Below are 24,395 nucleotides of genomic sequence, written 5' to 3' on the forward strand. Positions count from 1 at the left end.
TTATTTTCTAGAAAAAAATAATAATAAAAAAAAATCCCCAGATAAGTTTGCTCTTTCATATACATTGTTTCTGGAATAAAGTAACAGGAGAAAAAGAAAGGGAAAAAAATGAAGCCAGATTCTTCCATGTGTCCTGGTACTGAATTAGCTTTTTACCGTGTGTGTCCTTGGTATGTGACTCTAGGCAGGATAACTGTGCAGAGATGTTCATACACCACTCTTGTTCTGACCCTTGTAGTTGTGGAGTACTTGCTTAGCAGTACTGCTTAGCAGTTCTTGTAACTGGGGATGGATCTTGGATTGTTGCTCCCACTAGCCTTTTTTCTGGTCATTGCAAAGCTGCATGGTCTTTGGTAATAGAATATTTTTCTACATTCTTGTGACACTCTTGATAATTGGTTCAGTCAGCACTTAGGGAAGAAGAAGTTGCTTGAAGCAAGTCATGGGAACATGTTTCTAAATTCATGCCTGTGTAAATGCCAAAGAGAAGTAAGGTTGTCAGATATGGACTTAGAATTATTCAAGGAATAAAGATAGGGGATGGTATGCTTAGCATAGAGGAATGGTTATTGGTAAATAAACATTTCGAGAATGAGTTGTCTTATCTGAGAGCTTTGGGTACTGGGAGGTCAGCTTAGCCCACAGAATGTTTGTAATGGATTAAGGGAATTCCATAAATGTTCTGCTCTTGAAGTAGCTCAAAACACTTGGCCTGGCAAAATATAACCCTGTCGGAAAGGGAGACAGTCCTGGAGTAACGATGCAACCTCGATGCGAGTATAATCGTCCTCTTTTATTGCAAGTTCTAACAGAGTATATATAGGCAACTAACTACAGCACACGCCGACAACAACTTATCATTGGTCTAGCTTCTCTGTGCACTCATCTCTAGCTTGTTTCCTCATTATCTCTAATTCAGGGACATGGGAAACAGCACAAAGCCACCTGCAAATTCCTTTCCCACATAACCCCCCAAAATAAATAAGATGTTTTTAGCTTCCTTTAAAAATAGGTCCTTGGTGTCGTGTTAAAACTCTGCTCTTGTTTTCTCTTCTACACAAGTGAGCAAGAATGGCATTAGTAAAGTCACATACACTTCTGAAGGAAATCTGCTGTATTCCTGTAGTTCAGAGGCTGCATTACAAATCTGGAATTTCTTTAGCTGTCCAGTATGCCTGTCAACGTAAAGCTTTTTGATTGCTAAGTTTGCTTGATGAGACATTGGTATGAAGCTCAGCACCAGTGGCAAAACTTTTTTTTTGTTGCAAAAAGCCATGCTTTCTATTCTCGCAGACCACAGTTCTGCAAATGCTTCTGCCCACAGATACCCACAGTTAAGTCCCAGAGCTCAGCGGATTAATCACAGGCATCAACTTAAGCATGCCTATTTATAGCAGGAGTAAAGATTTGTTCTGAGGATCAGCTTTGTTCCAGGGCCTAGCCCGGAGCCACAACTGGGATTCTTCTGTCTCACAGGCAATGCAGGTAACAGAAGTGTTTGCCCCGGTGGTGTCCTGAAATGCTTCTGCTCTTTCCTCACTCCTCCATATGCCTTGAACCTTGTTTGGATGCTCTTGCTTGAGCAGGGCTGTCAACTCTGGGAGTCCTGCGTACAGAAGCAGGCTCTGGGATTTCACCTCTCTTATTTAGCACATGCCCTGAACAGCAGGGAGGATTTATTGTGTTTGTCCAGATGGGAAACCCCTTGATTTTCATACTTTAAGTGAATAAATAAGTGGAGTGTTAGGTTAGAACCAGTCTAATGGAAGCAATGGGGGAAGATGTGTGTCTTGGCGCTGCTTTCCTGCTTTTTTATTCTCAAGCATGGGGAACACCAGTGGGAATTGTGTTGTTGGTTTATGGTGTTTTCTACTTTTGAGTTGCTTTAGCAGGAAATGTGATCAGCCAAGGTTATTTCTCATTTCCCCTCTTACATTCAAATTCAGAAACTGAAATTATCATGTTAATTTTCACCACCAGAACGTGTGATCCTATTTTATGTCAACAGGAATTTTCTTTAACTGCAGTTCTGATGAAGTTTCATCATGTGGTAAGGACGAAAACTATCACTTGTAGACCTGGCTGGCTGTCACTGCCTGACCATACAAGAAGGTAAGATAAAACAATCCAGAAAACAAAAGCATTTTTTGTAACACACACCTTTTTATCACATTATTAAGTTCCCTTGGAAGAGTTACAGCAGAATTAGTTATTGAATTCAAAAGCCTGGAAGTCCTGGTATTTTTCCACATACATTTTGATCTGATCTCTTTATCTGATTGCTTTGATGCATTGAGCTCTGGCGCCCAGTGCTAGCAGTTTCAAAGTTTCAGCAGTTCTGATCACATTTGTCTGTGGCTTCGTTCCCTGTGGTGCCTCAGACAGGTATTGTGCTGTAAATAGAATCATAGAATCAGGAATCCTCTCAGTAAAACACCTTTTCATTGTAAATGCTTTTGTTTAGAGAGCCAGTGAGTTTATGAACTGTAAGTGACTCACCAGAATGGATTGCTTCCTACTGAATATGAAACACTGAATTGCAAGGGGGAGTTAGGAGTGCAGGTCCATGGGAGTTTGGTAGACATTGGCTCATGCTCTTCTACTAAACTGTCTAGTTTGAACTGTCTGTACCAAATTTCACTTAACTCTGCAGCCTTTGCTGCCTATTCCTTTTCTAGGATGAAGTGTTTTCCATGGCTGCCTGTGTAATTTCATGTCACAGCGCATCTACCGTGGACGAGGATGCAAGCACCTTTTCTGCAGCAAACAGCTCTGGAGTTCTTATCCCCTTTGAAAAGCCTCATGTGAAGCTGGACTTAGATATGCCTTTTTCCTTACTGTTTTCCAGAGGATTCATGGTTTGGGGCTGCAGTCTGGTCAGCACTTGCTTCCTCAGGGGATTATCCAGGTGCTTTCCCCATTTGTGGACAGAACTCAAATTTTAATGCTGGTTTTCGTTACACTGTGATTGCTTTGACTTTAAAACTGGCCAGGGTTTCAGTCTATGGGAATGGGATCATAAATTTAAATGAGGACAGGGTTCCTCAGCTCTCAGAACATGGTGCCCTGGAACATGGAATTATTCTATGGAGAACCTGTCCTTTTACTGAAAAAAAAAAATAATAAAAAAAATATCACTCCATGTCTGTTACCATGTTTCCATGTCTGCTACCAATTTCTTGCCTTTTATTTATTTATTTATTTATTAATCCTGGCTGAATTTTCTTGGTGGAAATCTTCAGGATTTTCTGTGATACAAGGTTGCCTGGATGAGCTGCTCAGCAGATTTCTGAATACTTCCGTTTTTTCCTCATTACTGTTATCTGTAAAACCAGCCATGTAGAGCCAGAAGTTGTTGGTTTTGTTCTCATCTATGAAGGACTGGTTCCCAGCAGATATCCTGAATTACTTTACCTTTTGTCTTTCATTCTTTTTCCCATCAAATAATTCAACCACAATTGTCATCTTTACATGTTCCCTGATGATACTGGAAATGGTTCAGATGTAAAATGAGCCCCTCTGCTTCTTATCTAAATTATATTGTTTTGGCTCTGCCAGCCACCCTGTCAAGCCTCCTTCTCCATCTAGGTGGCTGCAAACTTTGTCATTTCATGTCACTTCTTGCTCTTGCTTATTTCCCAGACACTCAAGTACATTTATCCTATTTCAAAGCTATTTCATCCTGTTATATTTTATGCTCTGAAGGCACTTGTTAGGTTATTTGAGGTAAGCTAAAGCTCTCCACACCTCACTGCCCAACCTAATGAGTCTAAGATGTTTTAAAGCAAATCTACTTAAGTGGAGACCAACTCATTCACACCTGTCTTTGCTCCCAAACATTATTTCAATACTCTGTTAATTTAATTCTTCCCATTTCCTCCCTATGGCCCAGGCATTGGTTCTTTGACTGATGGGGAGGTAGAAAGCAGAAAACAGTGGCAGAGTTTCATGAACGCTTTCTTCTATGGTGAGGGTGGCAGAAGGAGCCTTCCCCTTCCTCCCTCAACTGTGCAGATGTAACAGCACTGGTCTGAGTTGTAAATAACCCGGTGTTTATTTTGTATCAGTTGGAAGGGATCTGCAAAGATCATGAAGTCCAACTGTCAGACTACTTCAGGGCTGACCCAAAGTAAACGTATGTCATTCAGAGCATTATCCAAATGCCTCTTGAACATGGACAGGCACAGGGAAACTACCACCTCTGTAAGAAGCCTGTTCTAGTGTCTAAGTACCCTCTTGATAAAGTTTTCCCTAATGTCTAATCTGAACCTCCCTGTGACACAGCTTTGATCCATTGCTGTGCATCCTATTACTAGATACCAGGGAGAAAAGATGAACACCTACCTCCCTACTTCCCTTCCTCAGTAAGTTGTAGAGATCTTCCTTTTCTCCAAGCTTAACAAACACAGTATCCTCATAGGACATGCCTTTCAGCCCTTTTACCAGCTTTGTTGCCCTCTAGATACTTTCAAGTGTCTTAAATTGAGGACTCACACAGTATTCCAAGTGAGGTTGGACCAATGCTAAATACAGTGGGACAATTGCCTCTTTTGACCAGCTGTTTGTGCTACATTTAATGCACCCCAGAATACATAGGCTCAGTCTGAGCCTACTGTCAACTACTACCTCCAGACTGCTGCTCTCTTGCAGGGCTGTTCTCCAGTCACTTGTCTCCCGGTCTGTACTTAGTGCAGCATTACTCCATCTCAAGTGCAGAATACGGTAGTTGTTCTTGTTAAATTTCACACTGCTGCTGATGGCCCAATGCTCTTATCTATCTAGATCCCTCTAGTGTTGCTCAGGCTTACTCCATTACTGCAAGAGAAACGTTAAGGGCTGTGCAGGGATCTATTGCAGAGGGCAGAACAGTGAGGGGAGAAAGGGAAGGCTGTATTTCCCTTTCAACACCTCTATCTTGCTCCCTTCATAGTTGTTCACTGTGGACTGCAAGAAACAAACAACAAAAACAAACAAACAAACAAACAAACGCACACACATACAAAAAAAAAAAATGCTTTTTTATTTGTCCTGGGAATTTCTCAGAACTCCACACTCCTGCCTTTTTAGAATTACCAGCCTCTTCCTCTTTCCTTGAGCAGCTGCCACTGCTTTCTTCATGGTTCTTGGTCATGCTCTTGTCCTCTCTAAATACAACACTCTTTAAACCTAAATCAGAAATGATTAGGCAGGCTTAGGAAACAGCAAGAGCTTCAAAGGATTAAATGCTACAGCTTCCAGCTACCCTTAGGGAACTTTGACATTCTGCACCATGAGCCCTGCAGCAGCAAAAAATAATAATAAAAAAAAATAATTAAAAAAATATGAATGAAACAGTCCTAAATTTTCCTGAGCAATGGAAGGATTTCAGTGTGGTTGCATGTAAGTAAGAGAAGGAGACTGAGTTACGGGGAAAGGATTAAAATGGCTATATTCTATATTTATATCTCTCTTGGCTATGCCACTGCTAAGGAGCAATGTGGGAACCACATAGAAGAACCTGAAGAGCACAAAGAACACAGAGTTTCATGCTGTTGTAAAGGTCTGTGACCAGCATGATGCCATAAATGACACACAGATGACTGACATGCAGGAAGGACTGCAGGGATCGTTGCAGGATGGCAGCACAATGGCTACATCCAGATTGCAGAGGAGCACTGTTGCCCTGTGGCTGCAAAACAACTGAGTCATTCCCATCTCCTAATTTCCAGCCTCATGGTCCTGGGTCTTAAATCACAGTGGAGTCAGTGCCTGGAAGTGAAACTGCAAATATCTGTTAAAAATATATGTATTAATTTTGGTGACCAGAAGCCCCCCACGCTACCTAAGCTGAATACAGCTCTTTTTGGCTATATACTGAGTTAAGAATCAAAGACCACTTTTGAAATTCCTTGGTGTGTATATGGGAAATACATGCCACTCTCCGATAATTAAGAACAAAAACACGGAGAGTAATGAGACTGCAGTGGAGGACGGTGAGTAATTTACTCCAAGAGTCCACGTAGCTGATAAATTGCAGCAAATTTAAAGCAAAAACGTAGTTTCTCCTCCGAGGCGTACAAAACTCTCCATTGGCGGTCCTCCTCCCCCGCTCGGGCAGGCCGGGTAGGGCGTGGGCCTTCACCCGGCCCCGGCCCCGGCCCCGGCCCCTCCTCACTAGCGCTGCTCGCCTGACGCCTCCCCCAGGCGCCGCGGCCATGGCGGCGCGCCGGCATTGAGTGTCGCGGCATGGCGGGGCCTGGTGCGGTTTCTTCGCGGCTGGCGCTAGGCCTCGCCGCCTTGGCTGCACTGGCCGCCGTCAAGTACTACCGGGACGCCGAAGCCGCCCGGCAGCAGGTACCGAGGAGATGGGGGTGCGGGGGGGGCGCCTGTAGCCGCGCTGCCCCTCACGCAGGAAGGTGCGTGAGGAAATGGCGGGAGGAGCCGCCGCCGCCGCCGTGGGGTCGGTGCTGGCGGTGGTGGTCGCCGCAGGGCTGACAGGACCGCAGAGGTGAGGGTACGGCGGGCCTTGAGGTGGCAGCTGGGGTGAAGGTGGTTGTCTCAGGACTGAGGTGACCACAGAGCTTTGGTAGCTAACAGCCATCAGTGGCTGCAGGGCTTGAGGTGGCTGTGGGTGAGGTGACCACAGAGTTGTGGTACTCACCATATACGACCATCTGGGGGCTCGAGATTTTGTAGAGCAGGCTGAGGTTTTTTGGAGCAGTGGCGGGCACCAGGCTTGAGGTCACCACTAGGATTGTGTTGGCCACTGCCAGGCTGAAATGGCTGCAGAGCTGTGATCACCACCAGGCACTAATGGTGACCGCAGATCTGTGGTGACCACCAGTCTTGAGATGGCCACTGTTGGTCTTGAGATGGCTGCTGCCAAGGGCTGAGGTAACTAACCACCAGACACCAGTGACCATCACACAGCCCTGTGCAGGGCAGTGAAGTGCAAGACACAAGCACCTCCCAATGAACTCCATGATGGCAGAGCTTCAGTGTCGGCCCCACAGGTTTGAGCTGTGCCTAGCCACCATGCTTAGGGTTTGCCCTGAGGATTATTTCTTATTGTGTCTGGCTGGGCCTCCACCTCCTCCCCTATCTGCTTTGAGTCCAGTGGCCCCAGCCGGAAGAGGGAGGGACAAGCAAGAGCATCAGACCCCCAGCCCTGTTCTTGACATAATGCTCTACACCTCCTCGCATGGCCTCTAAAGATTTGTCTTTTCTTGCTATTTTATTCCCTTTAAAAAAGGCCCCAAATGCTCAGATTTTGTTGTTTTTCATACTAAAAATGCAGCTTTTGTGTGTCTTGAATGACTCTGTCAGTGGAAGTAGCAAAAGAATAGAGAATGGGAGCTGAAAAATGCAATTTTATATTTTTAAATTTGGTTTCTTGATATTGTTTCTGATTGTAATTTTTATAATTCAATTGACTTGCGTTAAAACACAGGCTTTGGTATTTCTATAAATAAAAAGACGAGTGTTTTTAAAGTTGTCACAGGGCACTGCTGGAGATAGGAACAAAATGTGAACAGTCCAAGGTGTTTATTTTTTTTCCATTTAGCTGAGCAACCCAGAAGTAGGTGGGAGAAGAATACTCTTTGTTAACACCATAGTTCTCTTCCTCTATAAAATGACCAAGAAAGCCATATTTTGTGAGTATGAAAATGTATTTGTGAAGGGAGTAATCCTGCAGAGCTGATACACTGTGACAGTACTTTCTGGGGCTTACCTTTCTCTGCTTTAGCTGGCTCCTTAAAGGGATGCATTGTTTGGTCGAGACAGGAGGCCTGTAGGGCTGCTGTATTCAGCTAGCTGCTGGTGTTCATGAGATGTGTTCATGCATGCACAGTCATAAGTCATCTGACCACAAAGCTACTGTCTGTCTCTCTGACCAGTTGTGGTTGTAGGAATAATTTTTTGATGGTTCTGCAACTGATGTTCTTTCATTGCTTAACCAATGTGAGAAGTGGAGGCTCAGAGGACTGGAGTATGCTCTCAATTCTTACATGTAGATCGAGTTTTGGATGATAATGTCCAATACCAGGCACCCATATTCCTCTCTTCATATTCTGCCATTTTAGATGCACTCAGAGAGCATAACTGGTTCTCATTCTGCCTTCAGCCCTGCTAAGCAAATGATCTTGTCTTTTACCCAATACTACAGCAGCAGGTGGTCTAATCAGCCAAAAACTTTGTTGCTCATTTGCCTTCCATCCATTGAGGTCTGTGTCTGTGAAGTGCAAAAGAAGAGACACTCTGAAAGATTCATAATTCTAATATGCTGTGGAGAGGACTAGGAAGTGGACTGTCTCCTCAGAGCCTAGTATTCATCCAGGTCAGCCTCCTGTGCAGAGCAGGATGTCATTGTGCAATGCCTGCACAATTCCCTGTACTGTGTGCTTGCTTCCAGAGAGTAAGTGATCACATGGGCCCTTGCAAGATTAGTGCAGTATGTGCTATGCCCAAGCAAGCTCTGGAGCAGAGAAATATACTGAAGCCTGGCCCAATGGTTCATGACATGACTCTGGCATTGGGCTGTCAGGTAACAGGGCAGTTGTTCAGGAAAATGTTGCTACTGATTTGTACGACCAATTATGTTTCTTACGGTTATAGAGGGAGAGTTTTGTCCCCAGGAATGTGGGGATTCCTGAGTGGTTTGCTCCTGTATGTAGATAACTAACCATCTTGTTCCTTCATTCATTTTTTCAGCTGTGTAGTTTCTGTGTACTCCTCTATGTTCCGTGTTTTGGATCCTTGTCTTTCTTCAGTTGTGTCTGGGTCCATATTTCTGGTTTATATTCCAGTCTCTTTATTTTAGTCTCTCAGTCCTGAAATTACCTTGGAAGGCTCTTAAGTGCTTCTGTTGCTGCAGTTGGCTTCCAGGCTGCATTAGTTCTGCTTCAGGCTGGCAGGCAACAGATGGAAAATAAACTAGTTCAGGAGCTATGGGGATGATAACAGTGCTGCAGGCAATAGAGAATAAACACAGTGAAACAGCAGACTACAGAGTATTTGTCCTTGCAGCTTTAGGCTTTTACTTGGGTGACAGGGGAAGCTGCCCCAAAATGATAGATCACAAGGGATCTGCTGTAGGCTGGCTGGAAGTGATGTGAATTGCCTGACTTCCCAGTGTGGAGCTTTCTCATTCTGCCTGCAGATTGCCCTTTTCCCTTCAGTGCTGTGAGTGCTGCAGGCTGGAAATGACCAGAATAATTTAGTCTTTCAGGAACTGTTCCAAGTGAGACATTGCATTTCAGTGCACATCAGTGCTGTTTTCCATTGGAGGACCTCCACATGGGCTTTGCAGGCTGTCCCGCTAAGTATTACAGAGGGAGAAACTGAGGCACAGGGTGGCTGGGACTGTGTAGGGTTTCTGGAGAAGGTGGTTTGAGTTGCGTCTCCCAGTGTATGGCAGAATGGGTAGGCAGTAGTCCCTGTGGAACAAGGGGTCAAAATACTCAGTATATCCTGACACTGGAGGCTTGGATGACAACCAGCTGCAGCAGGACAGCCGTGCACCATACAGTTGGTATTGATCTCGGCCCCAGTTTAAGTTACTTTTTGCAGAAGTACAAGGGTTCAGTTGACTTCCTTTGTATTTTTGTGATGTGACTAATCATATTTGACTGATGCTGTTTCACTATGCATTAGCTAATTACAGAAATCAGGATCTTCTGGTGCCCTGAATATTCACGGTTTTAGGAGTGTCTTATTAAAGTTGGATTTTTTTCTGACAATAGAGTTTTTCATTTGACTCTGAACGAATCATTCAGTTTGAATTACTTAGCCAGATGTAGTTTTAACATGCTGATGCCAGCTATTTCTGGACACTGATCATTGCTGTAAATAGCACAAAGTCCTGCTAAAGGGCATTAATCTCTCAATTTGACCACTGTGTTTCTGTGCTGGAAAGAATGCAAATGAACTCTGAAGCTGAGAGGGGTCAGAGTGATTTTCTGCAAGAGGTAGGAGTGAAATCTCACTTGTCTCTCCTTCCTGAATTAGGAGCTGGCACTGAAGTCTTTGGGAAGTGAGGGACTGTTTCTCTTTTCTTCTCTGGACACAAACAATGATCTGTACCTCAGCCCAGAAGAATTCAAGCCAATAGCTGAGAAGCTGACGGGTAGGTTTCTACATTGCAGAATTCTCTGTGCATAAACGGAGCAAAAGCCAAAGATAATGTCCTCAGCAATTTCTCTTGGTATCTTTACTTTTTTCTGTGTGCTGTTTTGGGTCTTATTTACTTGAAAAGAGGCTGGTAATGCTTTACATATTTTTGAAGAGCCTTAAGCAGTAAACATACACAAACTTTCACAAAGTTCAGTTTTTGTAAGACTAAGGATTCCATTGCTGGGCTTAGCAAAGTATGTAAGTTACTTTGTCTAGAGTTTACAGAGGATTTGGGATGGGTGAATGCAACAAATAAAGCTCAGTCCAGCCTAGGCCAACATCATTAGTGAGTCTTATTTCATTCACATGCTTCTCTGGCTATAGCAGACTCTCTCAGACAGCAATTGTGAGAGACCATGCTTGGAGACTGTATCAGCATGTAGCAAATGTCTCTTGGTGCCAAACAGGAAATGTGATTATGATAATGTACAGGAGAATTTACAGTACAATTGAAATACAGAGAGTTGTTTGCTTGTGCTGTAATGAATTGGTTAAAGCATGTGTGTCCTCTCATAGGTGACATGAGTGCTTAACTGAGCCATGCAAAGCAGTGTCATCCACTGAAAAAAGGGCTCCCCTTCAATTCATGTCAGTCTCTGGAGTGGTTTGAGTTCTGGTGGGTGTTCCCTTGCATACAGCATGGTAACAGCTGGGAAGTTCCCAGTGCTCATGCATTAGCCAGAAAAAATGTATAATCACTTCAGATGGCTGAAGATGGGAGGATGTTGAAACAGCTCTTAAATTCCTGTCTTTTTGTCTAGGGGTTACTCCCGTCTCAGAATTTGAAGAGGAAGAGATGCCTGATCCAACTGGGGAGACATTGTCCATTGTGGCTAAATTCCAGCCTCTGGTAATGGAAACGATGACAAAGAGCAAAGATGGTTTCTTGGGAGTACGTATCATGCAGGACATGTATGGTCAGAAATTTCAGTATATACGCATCCTATGGTCTGGTGCGATAATCAGGAATAAGCACAAGCGAGATGGTCTGGCTCCGGCCAATAGTATTTGCTTTGATCAGCGAACTCACTGCTTTCTTCATTGTTGCATTGTTTTTAATACATTCAGCACTGAGTCCCAGTTAATACGCCCTTCCTGGGAAGCTTGAAGCAGACATTAGAGGTGATTTTCCTGGAACGAAGTCCAAAAGCAGTGGTGTTTGGCCTGTTGTACTGTCTCCCATTTCCTGTTGCTCACGTAACTGAAAGTTGACAGAACTATTTGGATGTGTTTGGGGTGGTGGGAAGAATTTAAACATTATTTTTTTTCCCCCTCTCCCCCAGAGCATAGTTATATCCATCAACGTTGCTGCATGTTTGAGGAGTCTGGTCTAGGCTCTGATGCTATCTTTTGTTGACAGATTTCTTACGTCGCTCTGTCTGGGCTGAGGAACTGGACTGCCCCCGCAGCCCATATGAGTGTAATGCTTGCCAAACAGTTTAAAGCCTTTCTTCCTCCGAAGAATAAATTTGATCTTGGGGATCCGTGGTGGATAATACCTAGTGAATTGAACATCTTCACTGGGTATCTTTCCAACAACAGATTTTACCCTCCACCTCCCAAGGGCAAAGAGGTGAGATATAAAACTTGATTTCTATATATCTGAGAGGTGGCTCTTGTATAAATGTGTACTGCCTTACGGCCCAGATCAATTGCATGGACAAGGCTGTTACATTATATCTCCATGGACTTTCAAAGGCAGCTAAAAGGCTGCAATGTACAGCTAGGAGCACTGTCTTCTAAATCAAAGGTAAAAACTGAGAGAAGGCAAAAGCTCTGTGTGTCTGTCATAGCCAGATGAGCTGACCAGAGTAACTTCATCTTGCTTTGTTTAAGTGGTTGGGTTCTTGGGCTAGCCTTTTCTCAGCGGGGTGGGGGGTGGAGGAGGGGTGGGGGGGGGAAGAAACGGTCATTCAGAAAGCACTTGAATGAGGTGATTGTATTTTGCAGAACAGTTGCTTTTTGCCACCCTGGAGGTGAGATATTTCATTGACAACTGAAGCGACATGTATACATAGTTTGTAAAGCCAGGTGTTTATATTGCATTCACCTGGGGTGCCCAGATAGGTGTTTGTGATCACATAATTGATATACTTTTACAGCCTGGTATGTTTATTGATTGCATACCCACTCTTTGCAAGTCTTAAGTAGTATTGTTGTATACAGCGTCATAGATCAGTTTACCATGCTCAGATATTCACCTGACTGGGAGGATGGAAACTTGGAACAATGGGAATAGCATAAAAAACATGGAAGATGGATTTATTTTAAAGCCATTCTCTAGTTTTATCTCCTTACTTTGTGACTAGGCAAGTCTCCGAGCTAATTTTTAAGCCATGGCAATTTTCTTGTCTTCCTGATCTGGCAGGTAGTTATTTTGGAGGTGCATCTGACCTGTGATCTGCACTAGGGGAACCATTCTCATTTTTGTTCTCTAACAATTCTTTCCCTAGATCACAATCCACAGACTTCTGAGCATGTTCCACCCACGCCCCTTTGTAAAAACCCGCTTTGCTCCCCAAGGATCTGTGGCCTGTATCCAAGCCATCAGCACCTTCTACTATGCTATAGCATTCAGGTAAGGCCATGGGTCCAGGTTGTTAGAGGTGTTGGGTAGACCTCTGATTTTGTACCATATCTCAGGGGAGTGGAGAAGGCTGCTGTGACCCAATGCCATAGTACTGGATCTGCAGTCTTGTTCCCAGACAAGACCAGATGTGCCCTGGCTGGGAGGGAGGTGAAGCAGTTCTAGGAGGAGGGTGGTACCCAGCCAGCTCTTGCCCATGTGTGATGCTTTGCTGATGCACAAAGGACGTGCCCATGATCCCAGTGGCACTGAGTCCCTGGTGAAGCAGGGACTGTTGCCTGGGCCAGGACAGCAGCCATCCTCTATTGCCCTTGACTTAGAAATGTCCCTTGTTGAATGGAGAGAGCCTGATCATCAAAGGAACTTGCTAGATTTTGTTTAATCATGGGATAGAGTGTTTCTCCAAGGGGGAGAGTGGAGGATTCTGTGGAATTGTTCTCATGTTTTGCTGTGATTGTTAAACACAATTTGCCTGATCAGGATGGAAGGGAGGCTGAGGGAGTTCTAGTCTGTTCCTGTGTTTCAAGGACTGATAATGTAATTCATCCTTACTGGATGTGCACTTACTGCCCACTTCCAAAAGGCATCAGTACCAGGAACACTGCTGATCCAGGGAATCTGCTCCAGTCTTTTACCTTTTTACTGAGTGACATTAAAAGCTTTTTGAACTGAACCTCTCTCCCCTAATTTAGCTTTGTAAGTCTGGTGCCTGGAGATCACTTCTCCGTGCTATCATTTGTAGTACATGATCCCTTCTTTTCTTCCGGCACTGGAGCTGATGGCTCCCTTCTAATTTCAGGATCCATGCTGAGTTCCAGCTGAATGAGCCACCATACTTCCCTTTCTGGTTTTCTCCAGGCCAGTTCACAGGTCACATCATCCTCTCCAAGGATTCTTCCCATGTCCGAGAGTTTAAGCTCTTCGTCCCTAACAACAGGTACAGCTGTTTCTCTCTTTTCTGTGTGCTGAACAGACTTGAGGACAGTTATAAATGAGACCCAGTGGAATCCAGGGACTCTGGGATCCTGTCCTGTACAGAGGTGGGGGATGTGTGTGGGAGGAGTCTGGCGGGTTCTTTTTGTTTAAAAATATGGGTGTCCTGAGCAGAGTCCCTTGTGGTACATGGGTATCCTGGCTTGCACAGGGAAGACATATCTGCAGTCTGAGCTTTGTGCAGACTAGTTCTGCTGTTCGCTTATCTGTTTTCCTCGCACATTCTTCTTTCCTAGCGGTCATCACAGTTGTCAAGTCTTCAATTCTGTAGATACAGCTGCTCCCAGATTGGATCTGATGCAGTTTTTCAGGAAAGATTCTGTTTATCAACAGGTCTGGGGGGCATCAGGCTGGAAGAGGCAGTGAATGACAAGGGCTTGTCCCTGAGGAGAAACAAGCTGGACAGAGGTTGGAGGGGGCATGGAGCATGGCGTGTGGGATTGGTATCTTTGTGCAACCTGTCTACAACCAGTACTTGTTTCAGTTGAGAACCCAAGCCTGAGCAGTCCTGTGCCAAACCACTTCAGAAGGGAGGTACCTGCAGCCACATGGGTAGGCACACGGGGATAGTGAATTTAAGTTTTCCCAATGTTGTCCAAGAGACAGGCAGCAGCATCTTCATTATTAGCACTTCTGCAAGCTGTCTGTGATCCTCTTCACCCGTTCCAGCAGTCCCTGGCTGTGGCAAGGACTTTTACACATGTCAGATGCCTGTTGTAAGCTGAAGAAGTCTTCTTGTGTTAGTGCTGGATGAGCTGATGTTTTTCAGCCAAGTCCCTGGAAAATCTGAGTGAAATGAACTTTGCAGTTTGTAAAACTGGCAAATGCATCTCTACAATTGCTGAGGATCCCTGACTGATTTCAGGGTCAGATTCACCACTCACCAGTACCTTTGTACTTGGAGCATAGGGAGAGACCAGCAGGGTGTGAAGAGGCATCCCCTAGTGATTCTAGTGCCTAGCTGAAAACACTGAAGTTTGCCAAAGTCTGATGCTCATGCTTCAAAATATTTTTGCTTGTCATTTCACAGGTTAACGTTTTGTGCATGTAGCTTCATGCTGGCTCGTTCCTGCTCTCTGGCAAGCAGCTGGAAACATCTTAGGGGAAAGAAGCCTAAAATCTCTTTGCCCTTGATGGCTGGAGTGAAAATTCTGACGTTATCCTGGTGACTCCGTCCTTATGACTCTGTCAGCACATTTGTTAGAGCAAGCAGACACTTACGGCTCAGGCAGAACTCCTTGCAAAAGCCTTTCACTTAAGGAAAAAAAAAAATAAATTCAGCAGGATCAGAATGTGCAAGTTAAGTGTTGTCAGGAAACAGTGTGCAAATATACTTCTCTCTTCCCTTAGTTTGACAGTAGTCAAAGGAATGAATGTATTTGCCCAGAGGGTTCGGTAGGCGCCTGGACCTTGAGCTAACAGGGATCTAGTGTGGCTAGTCTTGTGCAGGGAACACGGTGATCTCCAAGGACCTAGAGGTTCTGGGCCTCAGTGCTGACCCTGCAAGAGAAGCACTGGGGTTTTCCATACACAGCTGTAGTATAGGGTGACTCTGAACATATTGGGTTCACCTTGCAGGTCGCTGAACGTTGATATGGAGTGGCTGTATGGGGCGAGTGAAAGCAGCAACATGGAAGTGGATATAGGTTATCTGCCTCAGGTCTGTAGCCACAGTCAGTCTTCTGTATGCATGCAGTATCTTGGCCAAAATTTATGCTGCTGTGCACCTGAGCTGTATAACCTCAATTAGCCCTGCTCTTCAGAGTTTTCTGTTGAGTACTCCAATATAATGATATAATCTCAGGTGATCTGTGTATGTCCTCTGCACTAATGTGGCTTACTATGGCAGCTCTTACAATTTCCCCCTCCCCCCCTCACCCTGGGTTGAATCTTAAGCTTCTGGAGTCATATGACTTTTTTCCATTTAAAAAAGTTGTCTGCCAGGCAGGAGGAAGATGAAGCTAAACCCAGGCTGTGAGCCCAGAGGGGAGTGTATGAACGATGGTGTATCTGGATTTAGAAACTGCATGAAGATATTTGGTGGTAATCCCAGCTGTTGGGACAGGAAACATAAATCAGAATTGTGAATTCCTGAATTTAACAGAACCATTTTCTCCTAATCTAGATCAACGTTACTTTTTAATTAGCAAAAGTCATGAAAACAAAAAATAATTTCTGTTGTACCTGAGCTCTAAGCTACAGGGAAGCTCCTGAACAGCTTCCCTGAACAGCACCCTCTTGGGCTAGCCATGAGCTGTGTAAGGGCTTTGTTGATGGTATGAATGAGACTAGCCCTGCAGATCCCAATGATTTTAAGGGGCTGGTGTCCTACAGTCAAAAATCTCCTCTGGGAAGATGGCAACATGGAACGAACGAGTCTCATGCCTTTACAATCTAGCAAGCAGAGACAGACAAATTGAAGGAAATGAAGATGCTTTCCTGTTAATCCCCAATAATAAAACACATCTGCAACTGTTAAAGTGCAGCTCCAGGAGACATAGATCCAGCTCTATCTTCATTAGAAGCTGTACAGTCTTAATTTGCATCTTCATCCTGTTCTGGAGTACAGAATAAACAGGAGTGGGATATCCACAATATCTAACTCTGAGCTTATTCTCCTGCAGATGGAGCTGGAATCCACAGGGCCATCAGTCCCCTCTGTGATCTATGATGAAAATGGAAATGTGATTGACAGCAGAGATCCCTCAGGGGAGCCTATTCAGTTTGTTTTCGAAGAGATAACCTGGCAGCAGGAAATCCCCTGGGAAGAGGCAGCCCAGAAGCTGGAAGTGGCCATGTATCCATTTAAAAAGGTGAGGAAGGGGCTGTACTCTTCCTTGACATGTTTAATTAGGGCAGGTCATTTTTACTGAGATGGCCAGTCCACCTTGAGGACGTGCAGAAGCCAGAGGCCATAAACTGATCAGCATTTAGAGTAGTGTGAGGGTGTCGGAGCTGTGTGCGCCTCCCAGGCACTGCTTGTGTGGCTTGATGGGCCTCCAGTTTTCAGGTGAGAGAGAACAGCACCTCTGAAGGCCAACTGGGCTTGTACAGCAGCACAGGCAGGAGTAAGGCTTAGATGTCACGTGCCCCAGACCTGCATTGTAAATGTAGGCTCATCCTTCCTTCCTCTTTTCAGTAGTCACCAATGTTGTTTCTGTGTGAGGCAGCCAATTGCACAGCTTTTGAACTTGTTTTTCTCTGGTGTTGCTTTTGCAAATTTCAGCTGTGTTTGGGTCAAGCTTTCCTTATCAGCAGGAAACACACAATCTGCCTGTGCTGCTGCATCCTGCAGTGAGACACAAATTAATAGCATTGGGTGACCTAAACTATTTAACATATCAGTGGCCTGTGGAACAGTGGCAACTGCCTGTCACTGCTTCCTTGGCTAAATGAATATTTCAATGGCTGCCTCCTTGTGCTTGAGCTTACAAATGTCCCTTTGTGCTGCCAAGATGTTAATAAAGTTCCCTTCATTTGAGTAATTGAAACAATCTCAGTGCATGGTCCCTCACAGACAGTTTTTAGACCGTTTCAGTGAGGTTTTGTAGTAAATATTTGAAGTCCAGATTTCACAGGCTACTGAGGTGCATTTGACAGATTGTGCACATGCTGTCTGCAGTGTGTAAATCTGGGGCTCTGTGGGTGCCAGTAACACCACACTTTGCTGTTAGGAGCTCACTGGCTGTTTATCAGGCCTGAGGGCAACTTTAGCTTCTTGAACATTTCCCAGAGGAAAGGCCCTGTATCACGTGGCAACACAGTTAATGCTTCAGACTTAGTATCTGCTATGCTACATCCTACCTGAGCAGCAGTAACAAGATGACCAGCTGAAAGTGAGGGCGAGAAGAGCTTGCTCCTGCCCAGGAAATGCCTGTCTGCCCCCTGTAGTCCCTGAAGTGAGGGAAGATGAAAGCTGCCCATGGGAAGAAGGACAATTGTAATTTGCTTTGATCTACAGAAACTACTGCAGATCTGTATATGTCACCTGTGGAATGTGGCAGGTCTGGTTCCTTCAGACCCCACATTTGTGGGAGCTGTTCTGTGTCTGTTTCTCAAGTGTCCAGTTCTTTGTTTGTCTCCAGGTCTCCTATTTTCCCTTCACACAAGCTTTTGAGAGAGCAAAGGCAGAAAAGAAGCTGGTGCACTCGATCCTGCTCTGGGGTGCCCTGGATGACCAGTCCTGCTGAGGTGAGGGACACTACCACAGTGGCTGGAGGAATGATGCACCTCGTTCAGGATCTGAGAAGGGCTGGGTGTCAGAGAGCTGGTCAGGAGCCAGGGATAAATAAATGTTGCATTCCTCATTTTGGGCGCCTGCACAGAAAAGGGCTGGAAGTGGGGAATTACTGATCAGAGCTTAGGTCCCCAGTGGCAGGATTAGGTCTCTCTTAGACAAGTCCCAGACCAACTCGCTAATTCAAGTGACTTTGTTGAGGGTGAGCTGTGAATCTGGTCTTTCCTCTTTCTCTTCCCCTCTCAGTCTGCTAGGGTAGAGGCTGCATCTGTGGAGTAAAATGGACACTGCTCTCTGCTTTGTTGCTAACACCTGCACAGGAGAAGCCAGAGCCAGCAGTGGGATTGAAATTGTCCTGATGTGTAGCCATTCCCTAAAGTGCCCAATAATTTGCATGCCACATTGGGCAGGAGTAATGGGTGGGAGAGGTGCAGGTATCTTTTAGTCTTATTTGCTCTGCTCAGTATGAAAAGCAAGAGGCACTCAGGGTAGATGTGCAGGGCCTGATCCTTTCCAAAATGCAGCAAACCAGTCAGCTTCCATGACAAGCTTGTTCTGGTCCTTGTATTGTCTTTCAAGTGGATGGCGTCTGCTCTGGTGAGCCTTCTCTGCCAGCAGCACACACTAGAAGCAGTAAGCAATGGAAAACTGCCAGCAAAGGGGTAATTAGACAATATGCCAGGCTGGGGGGAGCTCAAACCAGCTGCTGCAGCAACTCAGGCAGTGGCGTGAATCATGGCAATAGTCAGCTTGGGAGTCACTGCAAACTGCTGTCTGCCTTTCTTTGTATGCCAGGTTCAGGGCGAACTCTCCGGGAGACTGTCCTGGAAAGTTCGCCCATCCTTGCCCTGCTGAATGAGAGCTTCATTAGCAGCTGGTCGCTGGTAAAGGAGCTGGAAGAGCTGCAGGTGAGTGCTGGAGCCACATCTGCCTTTTTTGTGTTTGGTGCTGTTGAACACAGACAGTGCTAGGAGGTGCTGGCAGGAGGGGAGAGCTCACACCTGTACCAATGGGGGATTTTGGTTCCAAGCCCTCCGTGACCTAGCAACTGCAGTGGCAAAATGAACACTAGATAGAGGCAAGCTAAGAAAACAGCACAGTGAACCCCTTCATTCTATCATGTTGCCGATATTAAAAATAAAATTAAAAAAAAATCAGATGCTTCACTGTCATATCACCATCCAAGGCTTTTTATGCTATCAGCAAACTGACTTCTCTGTACCCAAGGGAGCACCAAATAACTCTCTGAATCCTGATCCCCTGATGCACCTTTCCCCACTTGTGAGCCTGCCTCTGGGCCTATGCTGTCAGCTGGGGTCAGTTACAGAGCTGGAGACATTAGAAAAAGCTAGAGTTGGACTGTTAATGTGACTGGGAACTGCCAGTAATGGGATGATCTTATTTTGAGGGAAGAAAAGCTACAGCTGAAATGTGAGGAGGGGACACTGGCTGAAAGGGAATAGTAAAGCAGATCATGACAATAGAGACAGCTATCATGGTGGCTCTTTGGGCTGCCCCCTCATCCCACGTTAGCTTTACTTCTTCCACTCCATTCTGCTCATTTTGGTGTATGTAAGAGTATTTCTCTGGGTTCTCCTTACAGGCCAACAGAGAGAATGAGTTCTACAGCAAGCTGGCTGACCTGCACCTTGAGAAATACAATTTCCCTGTGGAGATGATCATCTGCCTCCCCAATGGCACGGTGGTATGTTCTTCAAGCCCCCCTTCAGCTGGGCTTGGTTCTCCCTGCCAGAATGTACTTCCATCTGCAGAGCCTAAAGTGAGGGTTGTGCTACCTCAGCTGTTCTCTGGCTCCTCAGACCTTTGTGGGGCTGTGCTTTGCTCTCAGGGATGTTGTTACAGGCAGACAGCAGCAAGAGCTCTACCAAGAAGTCTGATACAAACGTATTTTTATTCTGAGACAGAACAACAACATTAGGGGGGAAAAACAATAAAAAATGAACCACATGTCTGTCTACATTTCCTCATTGACCTTTGTTGGAGTTGGTGGCATTTGAACAGCCATTGTAGCTTTTTTCCTGCATCCATTGTCCCTTGTGTTAATGTTCCACTTAAATCTCTCCTTGGCAGCAGCTTCTAAATACGTTTACCTATATCTTGCCTCCTGGAGCTTTTCATAGCAGATCAGCCATTAACAAATCCATACACTTTGGCTTTGCAGTGCTCCCCAATGACCCCTTCTGCCTTGGATTTGAAGAATGACAATAGCTCCTGATGCTTCATGCTGTGGGGCTTTGCTGTGGGTCAGTGACTTGGCTGCCTGCAGTGGAGGATTCTGCCACTGATAGTTTGATTGTTCCCCACACTACCCAGACATTAGCTAGTAACACTTGTGGTGACTCCTTGCTGTCTCTTTAGTGGCTCTCCTCCAAACTATGCTGTGGACCAGTGAGTGGCTTCTGCTCAGGAAGTTACAGCCTGTAAAGGTTTCTGTGGTCAGTGGCCACACATCCCCCTGTCCTTTATCCTTTGGTGAAATGGAAGGCACAGCGGCATTTTAAGCTCACACATTGGTTTTGCAGCTATGCTAGTCTGAGAACATGCACCCCAGCAGTTAGCGTGGGTAGGCTACCATCTCCCTAGCCCTTGATCAAAGCTAAGTTTTACGCCTGCATGATTTGTTTCCAAATCACCTTCATATTTTTCTTAACCTAAGTGAGGGCTCAGCACTTCTGGGGAGAAGAACAGACCATTGTCTTTCACACATCTTTCTCTGACTAAAATAGAAACCTGAGTCCTGGATGCTGAATTAAGATTTGCAAAATGTTTGAGATTCTTTTAGAGTTGCTACAGTATTGTCACCTGTGCCCTGGCAAGAGGCCAAGGCAGTAGATGAGGTATTGTGCTTGTCTTTAAAGTCTCCTCTCATCTGTTTTCTTTCCCAGATTCACCATATCAATGCCAACTACTTCTTGGATATTACTTCTATGAAGCCTGAAGATGTTGAAAGTAGTGTCTTTAGTTTCTCAAACCATTTTGATGACCCTTCTACTGCAACTTACCTCCAGTTTCTGAAGGAAGGACTGCAAAGAGCAAAATCATACCTGCAGACCTAAAAACAAAGGCACTTGGATGCCCCCGTGGAGATGGCCAAACACTTCAGACATCTATTTTGATTGCAGCAGTTCTTCCTCATCTTCATGCCACTGATTTTAAGATGCAGACCGTTCCAAGAGTGGGACTTTGCTCTGGGTGATCTGGGCTGTTGGTTCAAGGCTTAAGGTTCAAGTGATACCAGTTTATGTAACTTGTCCTTTTGAGTTCAGGCAATTTTTTTACAGGAATGAAAATACTTGGATTTATAAACATTCTTTGTGCATACACGTTGCCACCCACCCTCATATTTTTCCTCCTCCTCTTCAGACCCTGGGATGAAACTCTTCTTACAGATATACCAGTTGTCACCTGGAAACATCTGATCTCAAGAGCTAGACTGTGTGTTGAATTACAGAGAACAGCATTGCCACAACAACCAAACACTCCTGATGAACACCTGTGCCATGTGGGCGAATGCACAGAATCCAGCGCAGGCAGGAAGCTCTTTCCTGGTATCTGGTGTCGTCCATACCTCCTTGCCAGCAGCAGTTCCAAGCTGTAAGCTACTCTGTGGCATGGATCCCAGTTCTTAGTGGTGACATTTATTGACAGCTATGGCAACCAGTGCATAGTGGGACTGTAGCTGAAAATGTGTAGACATGGAAGTAGGAGGATCTAGCTGGAGGCTTGATCTCTGGAGTAGCCTCCTCCCAGCTCCCTGGATGCCTCAGACCCCTATCCTGTGTGACATGGTGTGGGAACTGTCTCATTTATGCACGTTCTTTGCATCTGATGAAGATAGTGAGGTTCACATAGTGAAATTAGGAGTAGAGAACAGGGCATTTGAGATATGATGTAGTTAAGAGATGTCAGTTGTGGATTAACTTGGGGATTAGGGACCAGAGTCTCTGGAAGTAAGCTCTACCTGTACAATATGTGAGCGACAGGCTATGGACACCATAATGAGCAGTACCACCATTCCCATTCATACCAAGGCTACTCCCACCCCACCTGGTTTGAGAGCTTTATTCTTCCAGTGTCTCTTCAGTGGTGATGAAATACTCGGTCCATGTTTGCTCTGATTTTCCAAGTCCTGCTGAAGGATGAACCATGAAGTTCCCTTTGGGAGGGGAAGGTTCAGCGTTATCCTGAAAGCACTAACTGGCTGAGAACTGAGCAGTTTTAAAGGCCAGTGGTATAAAGAAATTGTCAGGAGACTTTCCCAAATAAGCAGTTGTTTAACCAGAATGCCATTGTCCCTTTTCTGCAAACATCCTGAGCAGTTGTTCCTACTCCATACTGACTACACAATGAGTGCAATTTGGGGAAGGAAGGGTTAAATGAAATGGGGTTTTAAGCATATTCTTGTAAATAGGTGAGATTAAGCATCTTCAATAGATGGCTGCAAACAGCTATGGCTGTTGAAGCTTTTCTGCTCTCTGAAGCACAATTTTGTTGGACCAAATCAAAAGTGGTGGGAATGCCTTTTTTTTTTTTTATATATATATATATATATATATATATATATATATATATAGGAAGAGGTAGAATCACAGAACAGTTGAGATTGGAAGGGACCTTTGGAGGTCATCTGGTCCAACCTCCTGTTCAAGCAGGGACACCTGACTCCTGAAACAAGTTGCGCAGGACCATGAATAAGATCTTTGGAAGATTTGCAAGGAGGGAGACTCCACAACCTCCTCTCTGGGTAGCTTATTCCAGTGCTCTGTCACCTGCCCTCCTCTCCGGGCAGCTTATTCCAGTGCTCTGTCACCTGCACAGTAAAGAAGTGCTTCCCGATGTTTAGACGGAACCTCTTGTGTGCCAGTTTGTACGTGTGCCTCTTATCCTGGCACTAGGCACCACTAAAAAGAGTCCGGTTCTGTCTTTTTGCACCCTTCCTTCAGGTATTGATACACATTGATAAGGTTCCCCACGAACTTCCTCTTCTCCAGCCTGAACAGTCCCAGCTCTGTGTGCTTCCTAACAAGAGAGGTATGACAATCTCTGTATTGTCTTGGTAGCCCTCTGCTGTACTCCTTGCAGTATGTCCAGGTCTCATTCTGGGGAGCGCAGAACTGGACACACATCTTCAGGTGTGGCCTCACCCACGCTGGGTAGAGTGTAAGGATCATCTCTCTTGACTTGCTGGCAATGTTTTGCCTAATGCAATCAAAAATAGTTAGCCTTCTTAACAGCAGAGGCACATTGCTGGCTCACATTCAATTTGGTTTCTTCCAGGGCTCCTAGGTTCTTTTCTGCAGAGCTGCTTTGCAGTGGGGTGGCCTCCAGCATGTACTGATGTCTGGCGTTGTTCCTCCCCACGTGGAGGACTTAACACTTTGCCTTGTTGAACTTAATGAGATTCCTGTACCCGTTCCTCATCCTGCTCCAGCCCTTCCGTCTTTATCCATGGCTACAGGCTGAGTTTAGATGGACCTTTGGGTAAGTCAGTGTAGCTTTAGTAATTGCTCTAGTGAGATTAATTACCTGTCGGACTTTTTTTTAATTGACTTTATAACTATGCATTAGCTCTGCACTTTTATAGCACTTCAACGGCATGTGGTAATTACAGGATTGGGTTACAGACAGCACTTTTAGCGGTGGCTATGGGAAGTGTTAAATAGACAGCATTAGAGACCAAGCTCCTGTCATGCTGGCAGTCTCAGCCCCCTCTATGTTCCTTCTGGGGACTTGGCCCAAGCCAAGAGCAACAGAGCAAACCAAGTGCTTACCTCCCTCCAACTCCTTGGGAAGCACAGCTTTAGCATAGATCATCTCTCCTGTCTTTTACAGAGCTTCATGAGTTTGTTTTGTTTGCATCTTTTGTTAGTCCCGCAGTCAATGGCTTCAGCCTTCCAAGTGGTGTTTCTTGGTTGTGTGCATGTGGAGAATTCATTCCATTTGCTTTCCTTCCAACTGGTTTTGCAGCAGAAGGGGTCAGAGGACGGGCAGTAGCTGAGCACCCAGGGATTGTCGTCTTCTCAAGGCATGGAAAAACAGCTGCAAGAGAGGTTCTGCAAAGCCAGGGAGTAGTGGGTGGAGGAGGGAGGGGCGTCCTTCGCCCTCGTGTTGCGTGTGCACAAGATGGCAGGAGTTGCTTGAATTGTGGCAGGAGCCCAGGCAGCCACCCACAGGGTGGAGCAGTCTGGGGCATCCTGGGTTCGACTGTGTCCCTGTGTCGTTAACTACAAAACTGCCCAATCTAATCAACCTGTCATTGTCCATTTACAGCTGCGGGTGGGCTCTGGACAGACACTGTTGCCTGAGGCCTTCTTTTTAATGTATGCCAAGCTTTTTCTTGCATTTGTAAACTTACTACGTTTTTTTCAATAACCTTGTAATACTGCGGGGGGGGGGGGGGGGGGG

General features: G+C 45.3%; 1 protein-coding gene and 2 long non-coding RNA genes across 4 annotated transcripts in view; 1 reads left to right on the top strand and 2 right to left on the bottom strand.

Annotated features, from left to right (window-relative positions):
• Positions 1-325: 325 nt before the first annotated feature.
• On the bottom strand, positions 326-7,100 carry LOC118177725. Its single transcript, XR_004755905.1, has 2 exons — positions 6,641-7,100; positions 326-468 (listed from the first exon to the last, which is right to left on the bottom strand). It is a non-coding gene; the product is annotated as an uncharacterized LOC118177725 (long non-coding RNA).
• Positions 6,168-21,166, top strand: SELENON (selenoprotein N). 2 transcript variants are annotated; one of them, XM_035345703.1, is made up of 12 exons: positions 6,168-6,333; positions 9,988-10,105; positions 10,914-11,044; positions 11,513-11,725; positions 12,606-12,730; positions 13,539-13,676; positions 15,311-15,392; positions 16,357-16,545; positions 17,818-17,923; positions 18,765-18,877; positions 19,573-19,674; positions 20,876-21,166. In XM_035345703.1, exons 1-12 carry the CDS (start codon positions 6,226-6,228, stop codon positions 21,044-21,046), a joined length of 1,596 nt encoding a protein of 531 aa, XP_035201594.1. In that variant the 5' UTR covers positions 6,168-6,225; the 3' UTR covers positions 21,047-21,166. The 2 variants fall into 2 exon arrangements, with proteins under 2 accessions (XP_035201594.1, XP_035201596.1); XM_035345705.1 differs by having other exon boundaries at positions 10,914-11,002.
• A 1,395-nt stretch (positions 21,167-22,561) lies between these two features.
• The window catches only part of LOC118177724, a 5,694-nt gene continuing 3,860 nt past the window's right edge, over positions 22,562-24,395 (bottom strand). Inside the window, exon 2 of the long non-coding RNA XR_004755904.1 lies at positions 22,562-22,627. This is a non-coding gene — a long non-coding RNA (uncharacterized LOC118177724). The remainder of the gene's footprint in view (positions 22,628-24,395) is intronic.

The sequence above is a fragment of the Oxyura jamaicensis genome, chromosome 23, assembly GCF_011077185.1.
Source record: "Oxyura jamaicensis isolate SHBP4307 breed ruddy duck chromosome 23, BPBGC_Ojam_1.0, whole genome shotgun sequence".
NCBI lineage: Eukaryota > Metazoa > Chordata > Aves > Anseriformes > Anatidae > Oxyura > Oxyura jamaicensis.